General features: G+C 35.4%; 4 protein-coding genes across 6 annotated transcripts; all 4 read right to left on the bottom strand.

Annotated features, from left to right (window-relative positions):
- Positions 1-1,806: 1,806 nt before the first annotated feature.
- Positions 1,807-4,167, bottom strand: spi2 (Spi-2 proto-oncogene). Of its 2 annotated transcripts, none has more exons than XM_084111799.1 (5): positions 4,037-4,167; positions 3,768-3,864; positions 2,861-2,985; positions 2,556-2,775; positions 1,807-2,266 (listed from the first exon to the last, which is right to left on the bottom strand). In XM_084111799.1, exons 1-5 carry the CDS (start codon positions 4,037-4,039, stop codon positions 1,950-1,952), a joined length of 762 nt encoding a protein of 253 aa, XP_083967925.1. In that variant the 5' UTR covers positions 4,040-4,167; the 3' UTR covers positions 1,807-1,949. The 2 variants fall into 2 exon arrangements, with proteins under 2 accessions (XP_083967925.1, XP_083967926.1); XM_084111800.1 differs by having other exon boundaries at positions 3,768-3,859; positions 4,037-4,165.
- A 415-nt stretch (positions 4,168-4,582) lies between these two features.
- Positions 4,583-7,556, bottom strand: spic (Spi-C transcription factor (Spi-1/PU.1 related)). Of its 2 annotated transcripts, none has more exons than XM_084111798.1 (5): positions 7,428-7,556; positions 7,095-7,182; positions 6,812-6,933; positions 6,608-6,704; positions 4,583-6,279 (listed from the first exon to the last, which is right to left on the bottom strand). In XM_084111798.1, the coding sequence occupies exons 1-5, from the start codon at positions 7,428-7,430 to the stop codon at positions 5,795-5,797; spliced, it is 795 nt and encodes a 264-aa protein (XP_083967924.1). In that variant the 5' UTR covers positions 7,431-7,556; the 3' UTR covers positions 4,583-5,794. The 2 variants fall into 2 exon arrangements, with proteins under 2 accessions (XP_083967924.1, XP_083967923.1); XM_084111797.1 differs by having other exon boundaries at positions 7,410-7,553.
- Positions 7,557-14,766: 7,210 nt separating this feature from the next.
- dnajb9b (DnaJ heat shock protein family (Hsp40) member B9b) lies at positions 14,767-17,238 on the bottom strand. The gene is made up of 3 exons (XM_084111801.1): positions 17,121-17,238; positions 16,433-16,663; positions 14,767-16,338 (listed from the first exon to the last, which is right to left on the bottom strand). Exons 2-3 carry the CDS (start codon positions 16,647-16,649, stop codon positions 15,914-15,916), a joined length of 642 nt encoding a protein of 213 aa, XP_083967927.1. The 5' UTR covers positions 16,650-16,663; positions 17,121-17,238; the 3' UTR covers positions 14,767-15,913.
- Positions 17,239-22,154: 4,916 nt separating this feature from the next.
- On the bottom strand, positions 22,155-24,172 carry avpr2l (arginine vasopressin receptor 2, like). The gene is made up of 2 exons (XM_084111795.1): positions 23,220-24,172; positions 22,155-22,357 (listed from the first exon to the last, which is right to left on the bottom strand). Exons 1-2 carry the CDS (start codon positions 24,064-24,066, stop codon positions 22,278-22,280), a joined length of 927 nt encoding a protein of 308 aa, XP_083967921.1. The 5' UTR covers positions 24,067-24,172; the 3' UTR covers positions 22,155-22,277.
- Positions 24,173-25,034: the final 862 nt, after the last annotated feature.

The following is a 25,034-nucleotide window of genomic DNA, read 5'->3' as shown; positions in this document are numbered from 1 at the left end:
CTACAGAAATAGATTTCACTCCTTCCTTTGAATAAAACACTGTGGGACTATAAAGGGTGAGAAACACCATCTCTGAATGGCAAATTACCATTTGTGAGGAGGACCCTGTCAGTCAGTCAGAGACCAAACCAAGAATCTGTCTTTTAGTAGGGTGCTGTCAACAGGTCTGGGTCCAACTTCTCTGATGCCATTGAAGAAAAAAACACAACAGCTGCTTACAGTGGCTCCAAAAAGCATTTGAATGCTTAGGCCAGGCTTAAAAATTTAGAAATTGTATTGCAGTATGCAACGAAATCTCAAACCGAATGCCATTTATTGTAAAGAAAGACAGCACATGCACATTTAGCATTTCATTAGTTCACAATGGCAAACTATTAGATTATGCTCAAAATATTGACAAAAAGTTATTGTTTGGCTTCATGCAGTCACTAAAAATTACCTATGCTGTAAAAAAAAAAATTTCCACAACTTTTTATCTTTTGTCAAATCAACGTAATTAATGTGGTTCAGATAACATAATATTTTGAGTTTCTCTTTATTATACCAATCTCCTTCATTGTATTAACTTAAATTTTTAATTTCAATGAACTCAAAATAACATATAACTAACTTACTTTTTAAGTTAAACCAACAATATTTTTTTACAATGTAATTGGACAAATTGATAAGAAAAAGTTTGCTCTGAGAAAAGCATAATTAGTTTGCAGATTTCACTTGTTTTGTATGCACTTGTTATTTGCAATATAACATAACATTCATTAAAAAAATGTATGTGACCCAGGTTTGACCCACCGAATTTTAACCAGCTTTGTTGTTAAGTAAATCTAAAACTAAAACTATTAAAAATAATTTTCATTAATTGAAATAAAGCTGAAATAATATACAAATATTAGATGCATCATGTAAACTTAAAACACAAGAACAAATGAAAATGATGACAAATGTTGCCTTGGCAAATAACTGAAATAAGTTGAAGTTGAAGTATTAAAAATGATAAAATTAAAGCTAAATAGAAATATAAAAATGACAAAAGCACATAATTAAAAAAAAAAAAAAATTAAAAAAAGACTGACTATATATGCAAATGTATACCAATACAATTTTATTTATAAAAGACAAGTTTATAAAAGACGTACTTTTTAAATGCATCAAGATATGAAAAATCTAAACTTAAAAAAAAAATACAATTACAAATGTTGCCTTGGCAACTAATTGTAATAAAATACGTTGAAGTACTAAGAACAATATAAGTTAAAGCTAAATGGAAACCTTAAAAATGAAAAAAAGTTAAACCTAAACTGCTAAAACCTAAACTAAAATACTGTAATAATAGTAGTAGTAGTATATAAATAATACTAAAATAGCACTGAAGTGAACAACAAATATATAGAAGATGCTTTGCAATGATTTTTGCGGATTTGTAATGTATAGCATCGATGATTGTTTATGGTATTTTCTTTTTCATTAATTAAGTTGGTAATAATTAAGTCCAAAAAACAGAAGGAAAAAAGCACAACTGTAGTGAGTCACTGAGTGACAATCAAAATAAGAGCAGTGTAGCAGCTTTGCCACCTACTGGGAACAAATGAGTAGTGCGGGAAGAAGCAGACATTTAGTCTGTTTTTATCTGGTTTTGTTCTTTTCAACTGCCAGCTTAAAAGCTGATTAAAAAAATCGAAAAATATCAAAAGAAAATGATACAAAAAGAAAAAATACATGTTTAAAGACATACTTTCTGCATCAAGATATGCAAAGAACAGCAAAAAGTCAATAATTTGCTTAAGAGTCTGTTATACAAAACACCATATTTATCACCTTCTTATGAAACATAACTGAGCAAGAAAAAAAATGAGAAACTAATTTTACCCTTCTCCTGTTACCAAGGCAATTAAGATATCATGAGAGCAACAAATAATGACCTTAACACACTGGAGACAATCATTCAGCTCTCATTTCGATGCTTTTTTTATACCATATTGATTCCGTAAATTAGAGAGGGTAGCAACACTGAACTGGTAAGTCAGTTTCTTTTTCACTTTAATGATCTCCCCCGAGCGGGCGTAATTGCGTAGGGCACGGGACATTTTCTGGTAGGTCATGGGCATTCTGTTCGCCTTCCTCTGGCCCCACAGCTCTGCCACACGCTCCTTGTGCCTTGCAGAAAAGCGAAAGACGCCGGCTGACGCCGGCACCCAGGACACGCAGTGGGCCATGCCTGGGTCCTCTAGCATCTCAAACAGGAAGTGGAAAAGACGTAGCTTTTTCCCTGCAATCATAGAGACAATTGTGGTCAAAAAGCGTTTATGTGTGTGCAAGGGGTGGGCAAAGGCCTATGGAAACTATTTCCCATAAAACAGGCTTGTATTATGATAGGCGTAATTAAGATAAGCATCTCTAAAGCATCAGTGGTGTACACAAGACCAGAGAAAATTAGAGAGAACTGAGATTCTATTTGGCAGTTATGGGTAGGACGAGCCGCTCCCGAGCTGCAGTTCCCCTAGGTTATTCCTCACCTTTGAGATAGCATCTAAATAAACCACAAAAGCAGAACTGACCTTTCTCTGCAGGTGTAATGCTGGGTAATGATTCGGCACACTTTTCAGGTGTTGTATTCGGAGTTAAAGGTCTCTCTGGTCCGTTTAGGGCATTTAACACTCGCCCGTCGGGTGCATTGTGAAGGACCGAAGACTGATCGACTACGGTGGTGCCGTTGCAATTTATCCCGCAGTCTGTATATGAGTCAGATCCGTTTGCTTTGGCCAGAGATCCCATGACCTATTCATTTGACAAAAGCTCTTGGTTTTAAAGTAGAAAAGAATGAGTGCAAGAATGACACGACATGTTGAACTGAATAGTTCACCTGCTCAGAAAACTGCAGCTGGGACTTGTCTTGCTCTAACACATTGCTGAATTGCTCCTCACCAGGTAGCTTCTCTTCAAACGTGTTCATAACTTCATCAGTTGACATGGCACAGAGATCACTCACTGCCATTGCATTACAAAAAAAAGTTAGTCGTGATAAACCCTAAAAAGGCCGTCCTTACTACTAATGTCAGTGTTTTTTAGTTTTTTTTGTCCATGCAAATAGTTTTTTTTTACTCCATTACCTTGTGAAAAAGAAGTACACTTTGTCATTAAATAATAAGAATGCACTTAAGAATAAGCGTACATACTTAATATATAAAGGAAATACTTAAGTCCAAACTGAATGCAATGTTTTCACACTTAATTGTATGTTAACTGCAATAAAATGTATTTATATTACATTTATATTATTTTGTTATATGACACACATTGATAAACTAAAATATACTTTAATGTAATTTCTATTGAAACTTGTATGTCATGTATTCAAAATGTTTGTAATTACACATTTGTAATGATCAAGTACATGGTAGTATGTTGGTCAACGCATCAGAATAAATGTATTAGAAATTGTTGTTATGTGTTAAGAAACAGTGTGTTAAGTACACTTAAGTGGCCATTTGTTTCATTAATATTACATTGTCTGCAAGTACAGTTTTATATATATATATATATATAAATATACTACACTACATGCACATTCAAAACAATTAAGTGCTTTTTTACAAGGGTTGACTTTCATTGCATGGATGGGGAAAAAAAAGTTAAAATTCTTCAAAATATGATCTTTTGTGTTCCGCAGAGGAAAGAAAGGCATACAGGCTTGGAATGACATGAGTGTGTGTAAATTATGACAGAATTTTCATTTTTGGGTAAACTCTGCTTTTAAGCTTTTTTCTTACTGTTCCATAGGGCTTTTCTTCGAGATTCCTGTCTGTAGTGCTCCTCAAGAAATTCCAGAATCACCTCCAAATCAGTTTGATATTCCTGCGGACTGTACTGGTAAGAAATAAAGATTTTTTTTCCCATACACAAGTGGGCCCCCGAAACATATTTGGTTAGATATAATATATATAATGACATTGAAACATTTACAATTGTTCAAATATGTTTTGGCTCCACTGTAGAATAAAAACAATACAACAAAACTATAAAACATATCAGTTCTTACCATGTTAGTGTTACGGATGTGATCCTTATTGAAAGTATTGCTGTTTCAAGTGTTGTTGTATTAATGAATAACCAATAAGTAAAAAAAATACAGATTTGCTACTATAAGTGTGCTTTACAAACAAAACTCTCTCGTTGAAATGGCACAGACTCGTTTTTATCAGTAACAAGGGGCCGGGGGAGTGAACAGGCCTCTCTGGAATGATCTACGACCGTACATAAATAACCATCCATCTTTTGACCCAAAACCACAGTTTCTTTCGGCCCAAACACACACACACACACACACACACACAACCTGATCTCCATCTAACACACATCTCTAGCATCCACCTTTATGGAACCAGTAACCACATCCTCTTCACTCTTAGAGATAACAACCACAACCAGCTAACAATGGCACACAGGCTCCACATTAAAACACACATTCATTTGTGCTGAAATGATCGAGAAATTTGAATTCATGAACAAAATATGAAAGCAACATAGATGAGAGAAATGTAATGGTTAAAACTTCAATCATACAGTCTGAAAGAGCGCAATTGTTATGAGACAAGTGTTTATTGTCCAGTATGAAAATTATACAGCAGCACTGCATTAGTGTTTGATTGCTATCTTACAAAGAGGAAGGTGATTTGAGATCGGTTTGTAATATGACACACAAAGCAGTCACAAACAATCTTCTCGCTGTGAAATAAGATAAGCTTGGCCCAATGCATTTGCAAAGAAATCAGCGCAGACGTTTATACAGCGGGCTATACAGTGTACATACAGTGGAGAGTTTAATAAACAAATCAAGTTAAATGGCAAACTTTATTTGAGCACAAAAACAAATGATCTTACGTAAACAAGTTGAAAAAAGCAGATATAAATATGAAGATAGATCTTTATAGAAGTAGAACAGTAGATAAACAGTGGTCCGGAAAAGCATGTGGACTCTTTTAGACACTTGATAATGTAAGAATGTTATTAAATTGCATACAAAATATCAAAATAACCTTTCTGAACCATTTTTGCCTAAGGTGATTTTTTTAATTGATTTATGAAGTTCACACAGGCGTCCTAACAGAGTAATAATGCATATTTTTCTTCTATTTACTTTAAGAATTTGAATTTTTTTGAAAATTTAAAAAATAAAAATAGCGTAAAAACAGTAATATTATGAAATATTACCAATGAACTGTTTTCTATTTGAATATACTTTAAAATGTAATTTATTCCTGTGATGCAAAGCTGAATTATCAGCACCATTACTTCAGTCTTCAGTGTCCCATGATCCTTCAGAAATCAATCTTAATACAGTATGCTGATTTGGTGCTCATTTTCTTATTATTATAAATGTTTAAAACAGTTGTGCTGCTTGATATTTTTGTGGAAACAGCGATACCTTTTTTTTCAGGATTCTGATGAATAAAAAATTCAAAGGAGCAGCATTTATTTGAAATAGAAACGTTTTGCAACTTTATAATTGTCTTTACTGTGACTTTTAATCAATTTAATGCATCCTTGCTGAATAAAAGTATTAATTTCCTTTAAAACAAAACAAAACAAAAAATCCATAGTGACTAAACTTTTGAACATTATGTTAACATCCTACATTTACAAGCATTCACACATTTCTAATGCACTAGGAAAACAGCTTTATTCTTCTATACATTTTACAAAGTCAAGGTTTATTTCAAAGCATCTCCAATCTTATAATAGAGATAGTAAAGTTTTGAATTTATGGAATGTTAGGAATCAGCTCTTTTGAGAATCACTATACTGAAACGCCTATTTTGGGATCCTCATGCACTGTCAGTACAGTAGCAAGATCATACTCGCCCTGGTAAGAGTATTGGCCGTACCAGTAATGACAGTCCGGGAGAGGAGAGCTGTAGTACACGTGCTCAGCAGAGCCTTGCTGATGAAGGGCCATGTCTCTGGACGAAGGGCCCGAGCTGTAGCCTGATAGTGAGCTCAGTCGCTGCAGTATAGCTGGATTAAACTGATAGGTGAGCTTGCGACGCACCTTCACAATCTCGCCCGTGCGGCTATAGTTGCGGAGAGCGCGTGCCATTTTCTGGTAGGTCATGGTCTTGCGGTTGCCCTTTCGTTGACCCCAGCACTCGGCCAGTTTCTCTTTATTTTTTGAGATGAAATGGAAGATGCCGCTACCTCGGTCCGTCCACTGAATGGAGTCACCCATGTTGTCGTCGTGAAGAGCCTCGTGCAGATATTCGTATAACCGTAACTTCTTACGACCTAATGAGGAAGAGAATTGCACAATGCATTTAGCACTTCTGTATTATGATGAACTCAACTTTGTTGAAAATTGTAAAACCATTAAAATGCTGTAGTCAGTTTTAGGATATGCACAAGTATGTTTGTGTCTACTTTTATTGATTAGATCATGATTCCTGAAAACTTTCAGTTGAGTTTACGTGATTTTACTTTTGCAGTAGGCCTATAGTTATTGCTATGCAGTTAGAGAGAAAAATCAAAAACATCCTTTTAGCATCAGCACATGCTTTCCTACATATTGCAATATCACATTTTTAAACACACAAAAACAATTGTTGTAATGTTGTACCTTTTCCGTGGCGCTGTGGTAAGTTTGAGTAAAATACCGAAGGCTCAGCAGAACACAGTGGCCCCAGGGACACATCTGGCACAATGTGAGACCATGACTGTAGATACAGAGAGAAGCTTTTCTAGTCACAAAACACAGGTGAAAGCATCACAACCTAACAGCTGAAACCATGAAAGTGAAAAATTCAATGAATTGTAAACCTACTGAGGATTCATTCCAGTCATACATTGACCCTGGAGGCTCAAAATGAGGTGTGAACTGATAGTAAGAGATGGCATGTCTCACAGAAGACTGTTGACTTTCCAAATTCTCGTAGGATTTATTTTCTGAAAGAGCCAATCAGCAGAGAATGAATGAAAATAATAACAATCATCATCATCATAATAGTTTATACTACTAATATTTTATACTTGATAATATTATATAATATACTTATATTACATTTTTATTAATGGTATATTTTTATCATATTATATTATATAAATACCTGTGTCATAGTGCCGTGTCTGAGAATGACGCTGAATTACATCAATGGCATCTTGAAAATCTTGATTGATGTCATTTTCAAGAGACCCCTGTTAAAAAAAAAAGAGAGGCATAATTCAGAATTTCATGCATATTAAATAATGTTTGTATTAGGGTTCTGTCTTCACATCAAATATGTAAATAATACATAATAAATAGCTTAAATAGCCTTTATATGGTATAATAAAAGTATAAAATAATGTATGGATCAACAAGTTTTAAATAATCAAGCAAATAAATACTACATAAAACAATTTATAATTACACTGGTACACACCTGAGTCAAAGAACTCACCATTCTGGCCTTGGAAAACCTAACACTTCATCTATGTAGATCTCAACTGTGTTGAACTGGAAAAGTCCTCTATGTCTCTGTGATTATAAGTGGACAGATATATTGTAGAAGGACTTCTGTTTTACTGTCCAACTAACCAATGTGGCCTGTTATATACATGGGTCCATTTAAATTTGCCACGTCAACATAGCATGGAGCAGTCAATGATACTCTACTTCTCTTTTTGGAAATGAAGACACACAAACTCATAGTCCCTCTATTCTACAAACTCCATATCTCCATCCATGAAAAAAAAAGATAGAGAGAGAGAGAGAGAGAGAGAGAGAGAGAGAAAGAAAGAGAGAAAGAGTTACTAACCACTAGTTTATCCAGGATTCCTTCTCCTTTGTGAAAACATTTGCATTTCAGGTTAGAAGCTGTCAACGGCACTGTGTTTTATTGGTCCTGTAAAAAAGTATCGAGAAGCACCAAACAATAACTGCTCTGATAATCACTGCAAGACAAAAGCTGGGGAATGTTGGGAAATTGCACCCGAGGTGGGACACTTCAAGAAATTGTGTGACAGAAATATTGATTTTTATGTTCTTTTTATGCATTTCTGTTTTATTAATAAAAAGTGAATAAATATTAGCAAAAACTATCATTTCTTACAAAGCAATCCTACACACATGCTAAAGATAATCATTTCCTTCTTCCATTCAATTCACATTCATATTAGTGCAATTGTCAACTATACAGGCAAAGAGAGTCTTGACTAATGTAAATCTTGAGTACACACTTCCAGTACACACTTTGTTTATCTGTGCCACAAACTGGCAAACCGTCAGTCCCATTTTAATACATTTCGTTCTTTTTTTGCCGTGCATATTGTTCTAAGCTCATAAAACAACAGTTAATGCATTGCACATTCTCATGACACAAGTTTTAAATATCAACTGACTGGCTCCTGAAGTTCCCCTTTCAGGTGTGCAGAGAATGAAAGTAAAGAGGCTCACTGATAAAAGATCCAGATACATTTTATGAGACTTCAGTCGACTGAGATTATACCGCTGTGATCTGGTGCATAATCAATATGCTAGAAAAGTGTTCTGTGAAAAAATGTATAGCCCCAAACTGTGTAAACAACTCCCTGATAATAGTTAATCAGCTATACTATAATTCACCAGCAGGCAAATGATTTCTGCTGTTACTTACAATAACATTGTCTGTTATCTTTGTTGTGTCTTTTCACTTAACATTCATTGAAGCCCTCAAGATAAAGTCAAACATTTGAATATGAATACTTAGGTGCACTGTTTTGTAAGTGTATTGTAATGTGAATTATGCTGAAAAAGAAAAATGCTTAAACCAGCCTAAGGTTGTTTTTAGTTTTAGTTTTTAAATCTGGTCTTCCTGCCTGACCAGCTGACAGCATGCATGTGCACCTCCAAAATTAACACTTGTCAAGCACCAATCATGAGTAAAAATGGGCTTTGGAAAGTAACTTTTGCTTATAACTTAGCTATATCAATAAAGACGAATAGTATGAGTTAGTCAGACTTTCACTAATGTAGGTTACGTGAGTGATTCAAATCAAAGTAACAAAACATCAGTCACAACTTGCACATCTTCTAACAACTTTTACCATCAGAAGTTTTACTAATATACAAAGGTAAAAATAATGTAACAAACTTATTGTCACTAAACCCCAAAATACTGTATACTATTGTTCAAAAGATTACTTACCAAGGCTACATTTATTTGATAAAAAATACAATAAAACAGTAATATTGTGAAATATAATTACAATTGAAAAATAACTGTTTTCTATTTCAATATATGTTTAAATTTATCCCTGTGATAGCAAAGCTGTCTTCAGTGTCACATGATCCTCCAGAAATTTGCTGCTCAAGAAACATGTGTTATTAGTGTCATTGAAAAGCTGCTTAATATTTTTATGTAAACTGTGATGCATTTTTTCAGGATTCCTTGACGAATAGAAAGTTAAGAAACAGCATTTATTTGAAATAGAGTTTTTGGTAACATTACAAATGTCTTTACTGTCATTTTTACTGTCATTCTTACTGAACAAAATTCATTCATTCATTCATTCATTTATATATATATATATATATATATATATATATATTGTGCAACTGTTTTTTTCTGTTGACAGGGTTTAACTGTTCTGGAACATCTGTGGTAAAGTGTGGAATTGTTTCCTGTCTGCTGTGGATGATAAAATGTGGGAGACTGTGCTTGAAGGGTATGTAAACCTTTCCTCCACTGGGACTCACAAGGTAATTAAATTTGCAAGGTAATCTGTTTTGCATAGTGTCACCATAGTATCAAGGAGTCATTTCTCTGTTTGTCATTTTAAATATTTTCATTATTTGTAATGCAATAAATGAGCACTTAACAATAAAAAATGTTAAATGATGATTGAATGGATGAATGTAGTTATAAAAAAGAATCTACAACCAAAATTAAACTATGTTTTGGATTCTTCTCTCTCTCTCTCTCTCTCTCTCTCTCTCTAAATGGTTCTGTGGATTTTTCCATTGGTTTATGAATTTATGTATGCGCCTCACGCCTGCCGAAGTATTTACATTTTCTGGCAAAGCAGTAGCGAGGGCTTTATCTTTTCAAACAAAGAGCTGCTTTCCTTCCCCTTCTCTTCAAACCCTATTCAAAAGGACCATTAATACCAAACCCAATGAGGGAAGGGCAGTATAACCACAACATAGCTCCTATTCTACTTCTTTATTTACTGGCACCCAATCAAAATAAGTTCCCAAAGTGCCTGCACAGGTAAACAGATCACTCCAGCCGTCTGTTGAAGTTAGCTATGCATAACATGGTTTACCAATTCTGGGGAAGAAAACAATACTGCTGAAACTGTTCTTGTTAAGCCTGGCCTGTTTACTATATATATTTAATGGCTGACTTTTGTGGCAAACCTTTTGTACTCTTCTATTCGAATATACAGTATAACAGCAGACCCAAACCTTAACTGAGTCATGCTTTTACTTTCTTTGCTTGCTTTGATTACAAAAGCAAATTAGTTGTATTCCTTTTAACCGTAAGAGTGGATAAAACATTTATTTATTTATTTATTTTATTTGTATTTGCTTATTTTCTATTAGGTTATATTATTTGTTTTGATAACAAAAGCAAATGTGTTGTATTCCTTTCAACTTTAAGAGCAGCTAAAACATTTTTATTAATTTGTATTAATTAATTGTTTAGATTACAAAAGCAAATCAGCTAAAATATGTAAATATTTTTTATGCCATATTGTAAAGCTATAAAGCTATTATATTGTAATATACTGTGCTTTAAAATGTTTGCCCATGATATTCTGATAAGCTTTTCCCCATCAACTGCCACAGAATTCCATAACTAGAACACACCAACATTATCTGACAATGTTTTTTTCCTCTTGGGTTTTTTTCCAGTTCCTTGTTTTTTTTCCAGGGGTGGACAATAAACAGCATATTTCATTTCATATAGCCTGTCCTCCCATGTCGCTTAAACTGAACAGCATTGTAAGATATCATAGTCAGCTAAGGGTACATCTATGCTGCAAAACCTTTTGATATTATTAATATGAATATATTAATAATATTGAGTTTAATATTGAGTTTGATGCCATAATATACTGTCTTTTTCATATTTCGGACTCTTAATTGTGTGCTGTGTTGAGGGGTCCCAAGTGTAGGACTGAACAAAGCTACAATAATCTGTGTTATTATGTACCATCTTCAGATGTTGTTGTGCATCTGGAGCCGTGCTTGAAGGACTGATGTGAGGACTTTTTCATTCTAAAATAACCTTGTGCTGATAACATCCTGTTCTTCTGCTGATTGTTGACATCTGTTTCTTGTTTTCCAGATTTGTGAATAAATACCTCACCTGTTCTTTTGTCAAGTGCATCTTTGGGAGTCTTCCTGATAAGGTACTTCCTGTTATCCCATCACACTTCAGTGAGACACTGCTGTTGAATTCACCACATTGTCTGCAGCATAATCTTTTGAAGGTACAATTTCCCCATACATTTTGTAAAAATGAAGGAAACATCTGAACTATTTCTTGGTCACTAATGAAATAAGCACATTTTTGACACATTTATTATGACGATCAGATGTTCTTCCGATGTAGCTTAAGATGCTTTTTGGATCATTTCAAATCATGGTGGAAAAAATGATAATCAGGTTTTATACAAACTTGTTGAGTTCATGCTGCTGTCATTAAAGCAAAAGAGGGACAAACCAAATTCTGAGACAAATAAGCATTGTAACAAATTTTCTGGACTGCGTGGTATTAGCATTTGGAACATTGTCCTGCAAATGGGTATTCACTCTTAAAAATAAATGTTCTTCATTGGTATATGGTTCAGTGAAAAACCTTTAACATCCACAGAACCTTTCCATTGGGCAAAAGTTTTTTTAATGGTGGAAAATCAAAATGTTCTTCACAATAAGAAAAAATTGTTAAGAACTGCTCACTAGGAGAGGAGAACCCGAAATCGTTCATCTATGGCATCACTATGAAAACCCCCTGTCATGAAATTGATTTTGAATGATAACTTGATTTTGAATGACTTTCTTTGAGCTACGAGGCTGTTAATCCATGATATTTGCTTTTTTTTTGTGTGTGTGTTTAACAGCGGAATTCCAGGTGAAAAACATACATACTGTACCCACAATGCTGTACAGTATATTACACCAATCAGAGAATCAAAAAAGCAACATGTGCCAAAATAGCCACACACAGTTGCAATTGAAATTATTCAACCCCCATTGCAAATCAGGTTTATTGTCAAAATGTACAGACTTTCAGCTGTTTGCAACGAACAAATCAGAAGTAATTGAACACAACAAATGTTTCAATTAGTTTCCCCAAATTCAATTAAAAATTCAACTTTTAATGACTTCTGCAGTCTCAAAATTATTCAAACCCTTCATAACAAGCGTCTTTAGTACTTAGTAGTAGTGGTAACACTTTATTTTACAGTGTCCTTGTTACATATGTTACGTGTACTTACCATATTAATAACAGTAAATTATGCATAATTACATGCAACTAACCCTCAACCAAATCCTAATCCTACCCTAACCCTATAGTAAGTATATGTAGTTAATAACTTAATATTATTGAGTACTTAAATATATAATTACACTGTAACAATGACACCTTAAAATAAAGTGTAACTGTAGTAGTAACACCCTTTTGCTGTTATGATCTGCTGCAAACGATATGTATAACCAGACACCAGCTTCTGGCAGCGTTTCTGAGGAATCTTAGCCCATTCCTCATGAGCAATGGCCTCCAGTTCAGTAATATTCTTGGTTTTGTGTGCTGCAACCGCCTTCTTCAAATCCCACCAGAGATTTTCTATGGGGTTCAAGTCAGGTGACTGTGATGGACACTGTAGAATCTTCCTTGACTTCTTCTGCAACCAAGCCTTGGTGGAATTTGAAGTATGCTTTGGATCATTGTCCTGTTGGAAGGTCCAATGGCACCCAAGCTTCAGCTTCCTCACTGACGGCATGACGTTTTCTCCTAGGATTTCCTGATACTTCAATGAATCCATCTTGTCTTCCACACGCTGCAGTTTTCCAGTGCCAGAGGATGCAAAGCAGCCCCAGAGCATCACCAAGCCCCACCATGCTTAACTGTAGACAGTGTTCTTTTCAGCATATGCTTCATTCTTCTTCCTCCAGACATACCGCTGATCCACTGGGCTGAAAAGTTCCAGTTTCATCGCTCCACAGAACCGAATCCCAAAACCTCTGTGGCTTATTTATATGAGTTTGAGCAAATTGGAGCCGACTTTTCTTGTGCTTGTGGGTCAGTAGTGTTGTACGTCTTGGAGTTCTGGCATGCGTTTAGTACGCGCCTTACTGTGCAAGCTGAAACCCCAGTGCCTGTTAACTTGCCACCAAGTCTTGCTGCAGGTCTTTTGCAGTCACTCGAGAGTTTTTCTGAACATGCCTTCTCATAAATCTGGTTGCAGCCATTGATAGCTTCCTTTTTCTGCCCCGTCCAGGTAGTGTGACCACTGTTCCTTTAACTTTGAACTTGCGAACTATGCTTCCAACAGTGTTTGAACATTTATCTTTTTGTATCCTGTTCCTTGTTTGTGAAGGCCGATAATATCTTCTCTTAAATTTTTGGCCCATTCTTTTGATTTATCCATAATTCTAACATGCAGTCAAATGTGACTCAACAAACCTAGCCAGTTCAGATATTTCATGTGTTCTAGCTCAAGCACACCTGGTCCAACTTATGAAGCCCTTGATTACTTGAGACAGCAACTGTTTTGCAGATTTATGCTGTTGTGAGGGATTCTGTTCTGGGGGTTGAATAACTTCGAACTCACAGAAGTCATTAAAAGTTGCATTTTCAGTTGAATTTGGGGAAACCTCTTGAAACATTTGTTGTGTTGAGCTATTTCAATTACTTTTGTTTGATTCGGTCATTGCAAACAGTTTAAAGGCTGTACATTTTGCCAATAAACCAATGGGGTTTGAATAATATCGATTACAATTGTGTGTGTGTGTGTGTGCGTATATATATATATATATATATATATATATATATATATATATATATATATATATATATATATAATCAACTTTTGTACATGACTAGTTTTATATTTCCCCATCATTTTTAGTTTGCAATGCTTCATGCGATTGTAGTTTTTCCCTCATTGAAGCTGTTAAGTACACACACTCTTGTACCTTTTGTCTTTTTGTCAGATTTTCAAAAACATTTGCTTCAAATAAAAGTTTGTAGTGTTATGATTCACCTCGTAGCTGATTGTCTTGGTCCATGGCTTTTAACTGACTTTTTTACATTCCCTATGGGAAAAAATGTATAGAAAAAATACTGTTACACTTTATTTTGATGACCATCAAAAAAAAAAAAAAAAAACTTTAGACATTCTACTAACTGTAAGTAAATCTGCAACTACATGTCAACTTACTCTTATTAATAAGGTGTAAGGTTTCGGGTTAGAATAATTAGTTGATGTACTTGCAAAGTTACTTACAGTATAGTCAGTAGAATGTCTAAAGTGGACCATCGAAATAAAGTGTTAATAAAAACACTGAAAAAGTGGACGGCACTGTTGTCCTCTATAATGGAATCAAAAGTTCCATTTCATGCGGTATCTAAGCATGTGCTTGCTTGAATTACATATTCAAGCTAAAAACATTTTTTACAGTGAAACAGTAGAGAACCTGAGCATGGGCAGTTAGCACACCAGCCAATCACACACTTTCCATAAAGTTCAAAACTAGGAAAAAATATGGTTGTTAATATTGCTGTTCATTCTGACAGTACACAAAGCTTGATGAGGTAATTGTTTATTGGAAATAAAAGTATTCAGATTAAACTACTGACAGACCGTGTTATGCTGCTTTGGCTAAAATGTTTGGACAGCCAAATAAATATATCCACATTTACGGAACTACAAGGAGTGTACAATTTTTTGTTTTTTTGTTCAATGGTTATTTATATGAAAACGATTGATTGTACATGGCTTTTTGTACAACTGCCCCAGGTAATTGCTCAAACCTTCCTATTAACATGGAAATTTAACATGAGAGCAAAGCGAGAAACAGTAACCGTTTTTTAGGCACAGCTCTTCATTTGATCATATGGCTGCTTTTTTTCTTTTCTTTTTTTTTTTCCAGGAAAGCCCTACAGCTAACAGGATTCCCCCTCCATCAGAAAGATTTGAATAATTATTGCACATGTAAGGGACTTCCCCCTTAAAAGAGCCACTTGCTCTGGTGTCATGTTAGCAGAGATGGAAGATATACAAATTGTGTAACATGCTTGCAAAGACATGACCACGTTGAATGTTTTCTAGTGATCACGTACATGTGTCAAACAGCTTCTAGGTTCTAGGATCTTCAGAAATAAGTTAAAACAGGCTGAAAATCACAAATAAGCGATACAGCGGCACTTCATGATAAACACAATTGTGTGTTTTAAAGCCTCCGGTGTAAACGTGGAAGCCTTTTACCCTGAAATATGCTTTAAGACCCTAAATCTTGACTTCATAACAAAAGAAGAGAAAGACTCTTAGAGTTTATAAATGCCAAAATATAGTACAAAATGTACTTCAAGGGCCAAAAATAAATGTTGAAATAATGAACTAAAACATATGAAAAATATGTTCATGTAAATATACTAAAATTGTATATTTTTAAATATATTTAAAAATATACCTGACACTGTATTTCTTTTTCCATATGGGTCAGGTCGTCATGTGTTAATGTTGAAAACTGTTGATAACATTATTAATATGTTGTGAATGGTGAATTTTGTATAAAGTCAGATTTAGGATCCCTGAACTGAGGATGTTTCGTCCAGTAATGTGTGATTCTTGCAGAAGACTTCTTTGAGGTCATCAGTACTGATCCAAAACACAAAAAAGCATTTAAGTTTCAATCAAGACAACTGGAAGACATTTCCATGTGCGCATTAACTCAGGAGCAGTCGGTGTATGTTGTGACCATGTTGCCCTTTCGCTGTGTGACAGTCCTACAGTGCTGCCTGCTGGAACTGTGAAACCTGTTTTCAGTCCGAGTCTGGTGTCCATTAAAAGAGAACATCCTTTCCATATTCTCAAACATATCATCAAACATGTCACCGCCGAAAGAGTTCTGGAAGTGCCTCCTGTGCCTGCTATGTGCTTCTTCGTGGGCCTGAAAGTGGCTCTCGAAATGTCTTTTATTATGCATGTGAGGGTTGTGTCCATGCATGTCAGAGTCTCTGAATATATCGTCAAAGTTGAAGCTAAAATGTTGACGGAAGTGATCCCCGCCTCCTCTCGGGCCCTCCCTGGAGAACGGACTGCTCCTCGTCTGGTCGTACTCCTTCCTCCGGTTGTCATCTGATAATGTTTCATATGCTGGGAATGGAAAAATATGAAGCTTTAACAACTGATCAACATAATGTTCAGAAAGGTGTGTCCTGTGTCAATTTGAATGGGTGTGTTGACTCACCCTCAGCAATCTCTCTGAACTTTGCCTCTGCATCAGGGGTTTTGTTTTTATCAGGGTGATACCGCATGGCTAATTTATGGAAGGCTTTTTTGATCTGGCGATCAGATGCGTCTTTGGGTACACCCAGGATCTCGTAATAATCTTTCTCGGCCAGAATCAGCTCTGCGATGAGCAGAATGCTCACAGCCACAGTGAACACTGACTGAGCTGTTGCCATGCCTGCGGTCAAAACTGTTAACAGGAAACAAGAGTCAAGATCACAGTTCATTTGCTTTTGTTCTTTTGTCATAAAAAAAGAAAATTCACAGTAGTACATCAGTGGCTATGTAATAATGTCTATTAATGTATGTATGAGAATAATGAGAATGTATGTATGTAGGCCCTATGTAGGCTATGCACGAGATAGATAGATAGATAGATAGATAGATAGATAGATAGATAGATGGATAAATAGACAGACAGACAGATAGATAGATAGACAGACAGACAGACAGACAGATGGATAAATAGACAGACAGACAGACAGATGCCTTGTACTTTCTTGACATGTTGAAACTGGGTTACAAGTAGGCTACATTATTCTTTGAGAGATACTTGCAACAACAGGACATAATTATTCTCTAACATATCTAAACAGCTTTATGTAGGCTATATTAAATATATAAGAAATCTGCTGGTTTTAACTTACCCGATGCTCTCTGTCACAAAGTTACATCAACCACAGAACAGCTGACCCTTTTTCTGAGCTCTCTGACAGCGCTGAAGTTACTGTACCACGATTCGCAACGCGATTGGCTGATTCCCGGGATGAATGACTACAAGCGTTTCGATTGGTCCAGGTCCGAAGCACATTTAACGCTTGTCAGAGCGTCACTTCCTGTTTCTATAGCAGGATTTTAGTGGTCTGGTCAGCGTACCGCGATACTGCGTGCTGTCAAACTGGGAGAACAGAGGACCGCCTTCAAAAAACAATAAATTTTATTTATCTATGTCTGTCTATTTGTCTATCCACCATATATATATATCCTATAGGCTACACTATATTTACTGTATATATTTATTTTGTTTTCTATTGAATTTCTGTCATTTGTGTACTAAAGGGACCCCGTGAGAGATTAGGTCAGGCTAAAAAAAGGATTTAAAAACATGAAGTGAGAAGTGTAATTGTTTGATCATAATTCGCGGACCTGATAAGGCCACTGCTGTTCCAACTATATTCCCATTTGTTCCCCTTTTCTTGCTAAACTTTCCCTATGAGTGTTTGCTATCGGTGACTATACAGTATCAGAAATTGACGGTATCCCAGATGCTGTTATGGAGGTTGAGCACTCTTATTCTTATTCTTAATTTATTATTAATACTCCATGTCAATATAATGGCATAAATAAGGCAATATGGATGCACTGTGACCAAGATCATGTCTGTGGAGCGGGAGTTTAAGGAAAAGTAATGCTGTAAGAATGAAAGCTTTGTACGGATATTTAACATATGTATCACTTTAGTATTTTAAAATTTATTTATCATTATTTTTTTAGTATTAATTTATATATTTTTTTATATATAAAAAATATATATTTTTATATATATAAAAAAATATATATATATATATATATATATATATAATTTTTATATATGTTATATATTTTAATAGGGGGGGGGGGGGGGGGGGGGGGGGTAATTCTGAAAACACTTTGTACTACATGCATAAATAAAGGCTATTTAAAGGAATTTATATTGTTCTGTGGATTCATAGAAGTGTGAGGACGTGAATAAAACCTGTCTTTCTTTTCATGCATGCGTGGCCACATGGTGTCAGTGTGGCAGAGGTCATGTCATTATTATAGAAGTGATGTTCATTCACACACTAGAGAGAGCTTAAAAATAGTTATTCATTTGTATGACTGAGACCTACACAGTAATTAACATGGTTTTGAATAGTAAAAGGTAGCGTTATGTTATTAGCTCCCTTAGAAAAGCACTGTACAGTTTAAACGTTTACTCTGTTGAAGTCACCACGAAATCCAAATTACTAACGAGCTGCTTTAAGCGATAGTTCACCCAAAAAATGAAAATGTTGTCATAATTTACTCACTCTCAAGTTGTTCCAAACCTGTATGAGTTTCTTTCTTCTGCTGAAAACAAAAGAAGACATTTTAAAGAATGCTGTTAATCAAACAGTTGACGGTAGCCATTGCCTTCCATAAAGAAAAGAAAATACTACGGAAGTCAATGGCTGACATTAACTGTTCGATTTACCAACATAATATCTTCTTTTGTGTTCAGCAGAAGAAAGAAACTCATATATGTTTGGAACAACTTGAGGGGGTGAGTAAATGATGACAAAATTTTCATTTTTGGGTGAACTATCCCTTTAATGGGACTAGAGATGTTGCTAGGGTAACAGGTATGTTGCTATGTTGTAACAGGTAAACTAATCTACTAGTCTGCTTTTACAGCCTCGTTGTGTTTGTAATCGCGCTCTTGCAAACTAATTAACTCGAACTTTCATGGCAATTGTTTTTTAGCCTTATATTTCTGGCGATTGTAGATAGCCAAAATTCATAAAAGTTGTGTTAATTTGTGAAAATTATCTTGATGGACAAAATATGTCAGTATCATAAACGTTTGTTAATCACTTGTTTTTTGCGATATTTTAATTTTTGTCAGAGGAACCAGTGTGACGCTAACTTCCGGGTTGGCTTAAAACAAATGAGTCATTACAGCAGCACTTTTATTCCTGATGGTCAAAATCAATTCCCTCCCTACATTTTTTTTTGTTCAAAAAGCAGTTTCACGTAGCCTACATAATGTAACAATAGGGAAGAAAAGACTATCGCAACTTCTGTTTCTTGCCGACTTTAATGGTGCATTATTACATACAAAATACACTTTTTGCAACATTTCATTTGGCCCTCTAAAAACTGTTGTTTTAAAAGTATTGGTAAAATGTTATTGATCAATATAACTCTTGAGCCATGTAAATTAAGCATTGGTGTTTTTAGTATCTAAGGTACAAGTGCAATGTTCTTTAAATGTATCAGGATGTTATCTAATTTAGGAGGTCAGACCATATCTGTTTGGTTGTAATGAAGTGCACAACAAAGGAGTAGATAACAAAAACAGTCTTTAATAAATCCAACAAGGTAACACTCAGGAAATCACTAGGAGAAAAATACACACAACCACGTAAACTAAAAATGACACCGAACAATGGACTGAGGAAAGTAAGGGCTTAAATACACACAGAGTAATCAACCGAAAGAAGAACAGGTGTGAAATTAATGAGTAACTATGGAAATTAACAATCACTGTGAACACAGGCAAACAAGAACATACAGTAACAAAACCAAAGGGACCATTTACACGACACCGTTTTCAACTAAAGACGTAAAACTTTTTAATGCGTTTTAGCCGTTCATTTACACGACAACATCATTTTTTAGAGGCCTGAGAGTGCAAGTTTTTTAAAACGATACCGTTATTGCCTCAATGTAAACAACAAGACGTGAATTTGTGAAAACGGTGACGACATGCGCATGCGTATTACGTGTTCAGTCTACATTCTTTACGAAGTGACATCGCAGAGTATACTGGCCCGGCATGCAGAATACAGCGTTTTTAGTTGTTTTTGTGGATCCGTGTGAACGGGGATCGTTTTGACAACGGAGTCATCGGTACACAAAGGCAAAGGAAAAACTTTTTCCGGTTTTAGTACACCGTTGTCATGTAAACATACCCTCAACACAATTGAAATAGTAGAACTAAACATAACCCTTACAGATTCATAACCCCTGTTCTTTGTGTACTATATGATGTCTATTCAATTTCAAAAACTGATTTAATTATGTTATTACTCATATTTTTTCAGAAGCCATTTCCTTAATGTCATCATTTACACCGCATTGTATTTGATGAAGGGCATATAATGCTATGTTATTTTCACTTCTGCCTCCCCTTACACCATCAATGGTCTCCACCGTTTTTCATCTGCCTCTAAAAATGCTCTAATCCCATTTCCCAATTGCTACCTTGGATACAGGTGCCTTAGGCTTTCATTTTGCCTTTAATCCAAGGAGTGTTTGTGCAGTAAAAGGCTAACCAAATTTAGTTGTGTCGTTCGGTAGTTCAATAAGGCCTAGATACGTATGTTTTTACAATCATAATTTTAGCATAAGACCATCAAGACCCTTTAATGAATTAATTTACCTCATTGTTTTTCAAATGAAAGGAGAAGGTTTGGTGCATAAATGGGATTTTTTTTTATTTAAATATGCTATAAGTGCACAATTATGGCCCTGATTTATTTATTTATTAAAATAAATATCTACAAATACATATTTTTGGAATTATTAAACCCGTTAGAGATTCCTCATTCAAAAGATGGTCTGCTTTTAAACTCCAAATGTGTGAGGAACTATATTAGGTGTATTAAATATTCAAAATTGCTCTATTATTTATGGGAACAGAGGTGAATAGAAGAGAGAAATTCCTGGAGGGAAGTATGATTATGAAACTGATCGCTGAAAATCTTGACTGATGTTTGTATGAATCCGGGTTTCTCTGTGAAGGAACATTCCCATTTCATTTAGCTTTATTTAGGTATTCAAACGGATTTCAAAATGTGTGAAGTGACTTTCACAGAAAACAGGCTTTGCAGTACAAAGAAATTTGTGTGCGTGAAAATATGAGGTCATCACAGTGACAATGGAAACGTCACACAATTTTAATCCTATAGAATTTTTAATGCACAAGCTCATTTGCATTTTTGTTTAAATGACTGAGGAATGGAAAACAACAATGAAATGAATTGCACTGACCAAAGGCCAATCTCTAATTTACATACACTATCAGAAAATAAAGTACATAATTGTACCTTTAGGGGTACAATGGCTTGTCACTGGGGCTGTACCCTCAAGGGTACAATATTGTACCTTAACCTTTAAAAGAAACGGTACATACATGTAACTTTTAATGCTTTTTGACCCTCAAAAGGTATGTACCTTGAGGTCCAATAATAAGCCCTATGGGGTACGTTAGTGTAGATTGTACCTTGGGGGACAGAAATGGACTCCTACTGTACCCCTATTTCTGACAGTGTAGTAAGGTCATACAAAGTGTTTCAAAAATGAAACAAAAGATGTGAAAAATATGACCAAATACAATCAAAGTGACAATCACATATGCAGCTCATTTGTCTGCATAATCACACAAATGCTAAATATCTTTTAATACATACATGGGAAATAATTACAGTAATCATACCTTGATTTTTTAAATGGGAGCCATTTTTCTTGATACAAGACTTTATGATGTTAGTGAGTCACTTAGTGCAGAAAGGCTGGTACATTACCTGTAAATCACAGGGCATATTTTTACAGCACAAAGATGAGGTGCCATTAACCATATCATCTGTCAGAAACCTCATTCTATGAATATACAGTTACTTACATTTTACGGCTTAGTGCAAAAATGATAAGAGAACAGATCTCCTTCATTCTCTTTAGCAATAGTAGATTTAAAAATGATAAGAGAACAGATCTCCTTCATTCTCTTTAGCAATAGTAGATTTAAAAATGATAAGAGAACAGATCTCCTTCATTCTCTTTAGCAATAGTAGATTTAAAAATGATAAGAGAACAGATCTCCTTCATTCTCTTTAGCAATAGTAGATTTAAAAAAAACTAAAAAAAAACAACAACAATGAAACAAATGACCATGCCGAATTACGAAACAACTTTCCATAGCCAAAATCGCTTCACTTATTAAAAAATGGCAGAGAAATTGGTGTATGCTGACACCATATTCATGCGCTGTTCAGCAACAAGAACGTGTTGCCTCTGAGGTTCTAGCTGTAGTACAGGTAGATCCATGGGTTTGTGCAGCTGTTAAGACTGGCGAGGAGCATGATAGTGACAAACACTGGCCCTGTCGAACAGAAATGAGACTGTAAATAAAGAATCACAGACAAAAATAACAAATTGCACCTAGGAAGTGTTCAAACGTGGAACTTTTCTGTGCAAAAATATTCTGTGCACCATCTGGTGTCTGCAGGCAACCGAAACATAATGCAGTTTAATCTGATCGGGTCCTTTGTGGGCCAGTGAATGGTTTTACTAATGGCTATGTATCTTGTAGATCTGCAGCTGTGGGGAAATAGATTGTTAACACAACAGAATGGTTAGATATGCACATATGATGGCTCATATACATTAATGGTCATTTAGTCATTAATGGTCATCTGTTATCATAACTTTGGTTATGGTTATATTCCAGCATATTGTGAAATGCATTTGTGCATTTGTTTCTTATCATTTGTATTTTATTTATCACATTACCATATATCATAATGGCATTATTATAATTTACATCAAAACTATTGTATTCTATTTAAATGTTTTAGGAAAAAAGTCAAAAATGTGTAGAAATAAAATATTGTGAAATATTTGTTGAAATATTTTATGATAATATTTAAAAGAAATATTTAAGATGCTGCACTTTTTCATCAAATAAGCAGATCATATGAACTCTACTGACGGTCAGATGTTCCTCACTGACTTTCAAGATGCTCTTTGGATCATCTCAAATCATACTGGTTTTACACAAACTTAGTTTATGCTGCTGTCCTTAAAGCAAAAGCAATTTTAATAATTAGTCATCTTGTTAATTTTTCAATGCAACTTTACACTCACTGTTATGTTAATTATTTGTATCTAAAAAATGTTGTATTAAATCATGTAAAAGCAAAATAGAAGCATCTCAGAGTGACGTTTGGACAGCGTTGACTTACCTTGCGTGGGTGCACTGCTTGGACTCCAAGCTGACCAGAGCTGGACCACGAAGAATGGGCTCCAGCAGAGGGTGTACACCAGGATGATAATAAAAGTCATTTTGACAGTCTTCAGCATTGCGCTTGATATCCCTTTAGTGCTGGAGCGCCCGTCACCTGTGCTGCCCTGCAAGGCTTTCCTCTTCATGTTGAAATAGATCCCTGCGCATATCTTTATCTGACAATACATCAAGATTACGGCTGGCAGAACAAACACGGATAAAGTGATCCACGTTATGTATATTTTGCCTCCCCAGGGCTCAATAAATGTCGCCCAGCAGTCGAAAACGTTCTTCTCAACTTCTTGGAGAGAGAAGATGAACATCTGCGGAGCGCTGAACGCCAGTGAGATGAGCCAGGCGGCGCTTATGGCAACATACCTGCGGAAAGACCCCCTGAAGAACGACACCATGGGTTTGCAGACCGCGTGATAGCGATCTATGGTCATGGCCACGATCATATACGTGGACGCAAACATCCCGACCACTTGAAGATACTTAACTGATCTGCACACCAGATCGGAGCCTTTGAACCGGTGCGTAATCTCCATGGATAACTGCGGCAGGACTTGGAAGAAAGCGACAACCAGGTCAGCCAGGCACAGGTGCAGAAGAAACAGCTGAGTTCGAGTGTGTCTTTTTCGTCTTTTCCAGAGGGCATGGAGAAGGAATAAATTGCTAAATGTTGCCAGCACGAAAATGGACCCCAGAACTGCAGCTTTCACGAGCGCAAAGTGTCCATCGGATAAACCTCGTGCCTCGTGCGCACTGGATAAGTTACCGCTGCTGCAGTTAAGGTTATCAGCCATTGTTAATTTAATCCTACCTTAGTACCTGACTTGTTCATTTGTTATGTTTAGGGCGTTTGACTCCTGCAGTTGTTGAGCACTGACGCAAACGGCGCGGTGCGCTATGGCACAAATTGGTCAAGACTCCAACACGACTACCTGTGTTCACGCACGTCAGGCATTTAGTCGTACATCAAATAATGGGTTAAATAAACACTTGAAATAATTCCCCCCCCCCCCCTGAAAATTTTGCTTTTGAGGTCAGTGATGGCTGTATTCTTCCCATAATGCCCATAAGATCAAAGAGATAAAAAATGGGTAGGCTATTTGACAGCATGACATTTTTCTCTAAATAGCCTTGAAAAAAGAACCAGCCTTATCATCTGCAATATGTAAGCTTGTACATTCGTACTCCAAAAAATATTTAGGCCTAATTTAAAGACTTATTTGAATTGCGTATATAATTTTCATCCATTGGAATTACGCAGTTTTAAAATAAACTATTTAATGGGATGTATATTTGACTCAGTCATACACAATTGAACCAGGTAAGATTTCTGTAATATTAAAACCGAATGTGTTTTAAATACACAATAACCAGGTTTATCATCGATAAATCCGAATAGTGTCAATCTCATAAATTTCAACTAATTGCTATTGTTTTAACTGAATGTTTTTCTCTCACACAATGAACAGATTTATACTGATATTCTAATGCATTTTGAAAATATGATTATTTAGATCAAATCAAATAGATGCAAATAATGATACCTTTGCCGTATTTTTGAGAGAAAGAGAGAGTGAGTGAGATTCATAACCAAAGCCTCATATAACAATAAAGTTCATATTCAAACTGCATATTCTAATAAATTCTTAAGCATTTCACTTCATTATGTACATTTTGAGGTCAATGAAGTAAAGTCTGTCTTTTAAGCCTCATTTAGCCTTTGTTTATACAAGAAAACACTGCAGACAATGAACTGACTTTG

Source organism: Abramis brama, assembly GCF_963993115.1.
Source record: "Abramis brama genome assembly, chromosome: 4".
Lineage (NCBI taxonomy): Eukaryota > Metazoa > Chordata > Actinopteri > Cypriniformes > Leuciscidae > Abramis > Abramis brama.
The sequence above is the reverse complement of the archived record's forward strand: the minus strand, read 5'-3'. Positions and strand labels throughout refer to the sequence as shown.

Bases quoted from the DNA above. Each gene is read 5' to 3' on its own strand.
- spi2 (XM_084111799.1), bottom strand. The intron at 2,986-3,767 runs GTAAGAAAAAAG...ATGCAATGGCAG, and splicing joins AAGAAAAGCCCTATGGAACA to TGAGTGATCTCTGTGCCATG. The intron at 2,776-2,860 runs GTGAACTATTCA...TCAAATGAATAG, and splicing joins AGCTGCAGTTTTCTGAGCAG to GTCATGGGATCTCTGGCCAA.
- dnajb9b (XM_084111801.1), bottom strand. From the start codon at position 16,649: ATGGCAACAGCTCAGTCAGTGTTCACTGTGGCTGTGAGCATTCTGCTC. The intron at 16,339-16,432 runs GTGAGTCAACAC...TTCCATTCCCAG, and splicing joins GTTCAGAGAGATTGCTGAGG to CATATGAAACATTATCAGAT.
- spic (XM_084111797.1), bottom strand. From the start codon at position 7,430: ATGGTGAGTTCTTTGACTCAG. The intron at 7,183-7,409 runs GTGTGTACCAGT...TTTTTTTAACAG, and splicing joins TGGTGAGTTCTTTGACTCAG to GGGTCTCTTGAAAATGACAT. The intron at 6,280-6,607 runs GTACAACATTAC...CTTCCTCATTAG, and splicing joins ACCACAGCGCCACGGAAAAG to GTCGTAAGAAGTTACGGTTA.
- avpr2l (XM_084111795.1), bottom strand. From the start codon at position 24,066: ATGGCTGATAACCTTAACTGCAGCAGCGGTAACTTATCCAGTGCGCAC. The intron at 22,358-23,219 runs GTAAGTCAACGC...TCTGTTCGACAG, and splicing joins AAGCAGTGCACCCACGCAAG to GGCCAGTGTTTGTCACTATC.